At 43.2% G+C, this 3,788-nt stretch overlaps 1 protein-coding gene across 1 annotated transcript in view; it reads left to right on the top strand.

The window, feature by feature from the left end:
- The window catches only part of LOC103372417 (calcium/calmodulin-dependent 3',5'-cyclic nucleotide phosphodiesterase 1A-like), a 37,077-nt gene that overhangs the window by 13,810 nt on the left and 19,479 nt on the right, over positions 1-3,788 (top strand). The window contains exon 2 of the mRNA XM_008302058.1: positions 90-116. Coding sequence (XP_008300280.1) covers positions 90-116 — 27 coding nt within the window. The remainder of the gene's footprint in view (positions 1-89; positions 117-3,788) is intronic.

The raw sequence follows: 3,788 nt of genomic DNA, 5'->3' as shown, positions 1-3,788 counted from the left end.
TCCCGTGAGTTTGATTTAGTTCATGATGACGACTGTCTGAATGCAGAATTTGTTCGTTTGACCAGCTCCTTTGTTTCTTTTGTTTACAGGCAGAAGTACAAAAGCACATCGCAGAGGTAAGACACACACACACACACACACACACACACACACACACAGTCAAATCAAATCACGTGGAGCTTATTTATAAAGCGCATTTAAAGACAACTAAAAATTGACTAAAGTGCTGCTCAAGTAGGCAAAAACAAAATAAGCCAAAAAGGACATTTTTAGCAATTTATACGAGAAAATAAAAGTGACACGACTGTTGGCGCAGCGACAAGTTGTGTTCTCTAAGGAAGAGTGTCAGACAGTTTTTTTTTTTTGCTAATTTTTGTTTTGCATTATATAGAATAACAGTTGATTGATTTATTAATCTCCAATAAAAGGAATGTAAATACTGTCAAAAAGTTGCACTAAACTGTCCCTGCTACACACTCATTTATAAAACTCTTTATATATTCTGGTTCCCAATCTCTTTGTCTTCAAGTGCAGCAGATTTCAGACTAATTGTTAAAAGTACAGCCAATAGTTTTGGATAATAAGCAACGAGTTTCTCTTATAAATGAGCTACAGGTCACCATAAACCAGAGGAAAGAGGTTCATCAGTAGAAGAAGTCAGTTCCAGCCCGACTTGCATTTAGGCCCCAGACACTTATCCTCGGCATAAAATGTAATGATTTGCGTCATGGGAACGTACAGTTTGTTCCCAGAAGCAAGGCGAGTCCCCACCGTGTGGCTATGTGAACAGATACAAGCGTAATATATTCAGATTGTGCAGGAATACGCTGCTCTGACAGTAAAGGTCTGGAATCCACAGATCTCTGAAGGTTAAATGCACCGAGACGTTCACAGCAGATTTTTCAAGTCCTGGAAGTTATGAGGCGAATCGAATTTGTTTTTTCTGACACATCCCCATAGATACTCGATCGGACTGAGATGTGGGGAAATTGGAGACAGAGTCAACACCTTGAAATCTTTGTCATGTTCCATTCCTGAACATTGTTTGCAGTGTGGCAGGGAGCAATATCCTGCAGAAAGGGGCCAACAGGGAATACTGTGGTCTGAAACAATGTTTAATCTGGAGATACGTGTCAAAGCAACGTCCACATGAATGCAGGAGGTTTTCCAACACGGCGTCGCTCAGAGCATCACACTTCCTCTGCCGGCTCGCCTTCATCCATCTCTTCTCCTGCTGAATGACACCTGGTCGTCCACGTGATGTGAATGAACGTGTGATTCATCATCATAGGCCACCTTCTTGGATTCAGTTTGGACTCTGAAGCTTCATAGGCAGTAAGTTGTGAGCATTAGGGTTTCCAGATATTTGCGCTACAGCAGCTCTTCTGTGGGATCAGACCCGAGCCTTCGGTACTCACGACTCTGTCTCCGGTTCACCAGTTGTCCTTCCTTGGACCACCGCATACAGTTTACACCTGGAGACGTTCTGTCCTCTTTCTACCACAGTTTGGTCCTTTTTCTCAGATTCTTGCAGTGCCCATTTTTCCTGCTGCCAACACATCAACTTCAAGAACTGACTTCACTTACCGCCTAATATAACCCACCCACTGACAGGTGCCACTGTAACGAGATAATCAGTGTTATTCGTTTCACCCTTTTTTTAGGGGTTTTAATGTTATGGCTGCTCAGTGTGTGTCCCCACAACATGACTAATCCGAGCACACACAGAGGAAGCCCACAGTCTGAAGTACAGCACTGAAGAGGCTCTCACTCCTCCCACACACACCTGTCTGTCTCCTCACCTGTCTGTCTCCAGTCATACAATCTGTCTATAAATGTTGCTGCTTGACATTGCATTAGGGGTTGCGTCGCCGTTTCAAACAGTCAAACGCTGACGGTCTCTGACAGCACACCTGAGCGACATCTTGTTTTGCTGCGACGTTTGTCGCCGTCGGTGCTGCACGACTTTCCGTCTAATTGCACGACTCCATATTTACAAATGGAGAAAAAATATTCCGCGAGCCAGAGGAACGTGTAGGTGTCAACAATAGAAGAAAAGGAGACTAACCTCCCGTTCACCCACACAGCACAGAATCAAACAGTAGCGGCGTGACGGGATGCCAGTCACTTTCAGCGGAGCCTTCAAACGACATCCTGGCGCCGTCTAACGAGAACGTTTACTTAGTGCTGGATTGAAGTACAAATTTCTTTTCATGCCGTTTTCTGCTCTATGGTACCTTCACTGTGAATGTCTGGCTACTTTACAAATTCAGTACAAAATGAGCTCATAAATGTGATGCACCTACAAGCCACAATGTTAAAACCACTGACTGGTGAAGGGAACATCATTGATCATCTTGTTTTGCGAGGAAACTTTGGATCCTTGGCGTTCATGTCGATGTTGCTTTAATCCATACCTCCCACCCAAACGTCGTTGGTGTTCAAGCACACCCCACAACTCACTGTCGCTAAAACTGGGCAGGAGCTGCTCAAGAATCAAGAGCCCAAGGCACTAGCTCGGCCTCCAAACTCTCCAGATTCCAATCCAATTAAGCATCTGTGTGATGCACTGGAACAAGCCCAGTCCACGAAGGCCCCATCCTGCAACCCAGACGACCCAAGAGACCCCCCCTCTGCCAGCGTTCATTTCCAGACACCACAGGACCCCTGCATGAGCTGTTTTAGTGGCACGAAGGGGGGTTTGGACAATATAACTCTGATCTGTGTGAGCTGAAACAATTTGACAGGAAATTAATTGCCAACTTTGAATAATTCATTAAGTCACTTTTAAGGACAAATGCCAAACATTTCATGCTTCCAGGTTCACAGATATGACACTTTGCTACTTTACATTTTACTTATTTAATCAACTTCTTTTAATAATTTGCAGGTGTGGACGATTGGTTGAACAAAACAAGGCATCATGTGTTATCACTATTTTCATAACTGTTTTGCAAAATAAACAATCACTTCACTGAGAAAACAATAAGCAGGTTGAGCCATTGTTACAGTTACCGTTGCCTCAAGTCCTACACAAAGTTATTGGAATAGAATAGAAGGCTTTGTATTGTCATCATACACAAGGTACAACGAAATTAAAAATTATTGGCCCATATAATCTGGACAAAAGTGATAACAATCATAGTTTTGATCAGTGTTTTGATCAATATTGAGGCCACACAATATATTTTACTTTCACTTTTAACTTCATTGTCACATAAATTCAGTGCATGTTGTAGAAGCAACATGTTACTGAAATCACTGTGCTCTATTATGAGTTGTTTGTGTAGCCCTTTTACATTGGGTACATGATTAAAATACAACACCATTTTTTCTGTAAGTACTTGCTGTACTTGCATACCCTTACTTTAAAAAGAATTGTAGCTAGCTTCAGTGTAGGGCTTCTAGATGTAACGGTGCCGTATTGACGCTTTGGGTTAAGTGAAGGATCTGAAGACTTCCTCCAACCTGCTGGAGTTCCACTTTATGCAAATGATGCACAGGAGTCAAACTGATCATGACACGTTTGAATCTCTCCGGTCTTGAAGTTTCTTTCTTTCTCTCTCTTCCGCTGCGTCTCCCGTTCCTGACTCCAGCCGTAACCATGGCAACTGAAATGGATTTCATCCAGTTTACAGTAATTGTTTGGATGCCATGACAACGGCGGGATGCCTGGCCGCAGCCGCAGAGTCTTTATGTCCCCCCACCATTGTAAACATCCATATCATCCATCCCCACATCCTGCAGCAAGAAAGATCAAATGCATCGGTTCATTAGTGCATCCGTCC

Source organism: Stegastes partitus, unplaced genomic scaffold, assembly GCF_000690725.1.
Source record: "Stegastes partitus isolate 25-593 unplaced genomic scaffold, Stegastes_partitus-1.0.2 Scaffold1752, whole genome shotgun sequence".
Taxonomy (NCBI): domain Eukaryota; kingdom Metazoa; phylum Chordata; class Actinopteri; family Pomacentridae; genus Stegastes; species Stegastes partitus.
This window is presented reverse-complemented; position numbering and strand designations above follow the sequence as displayed.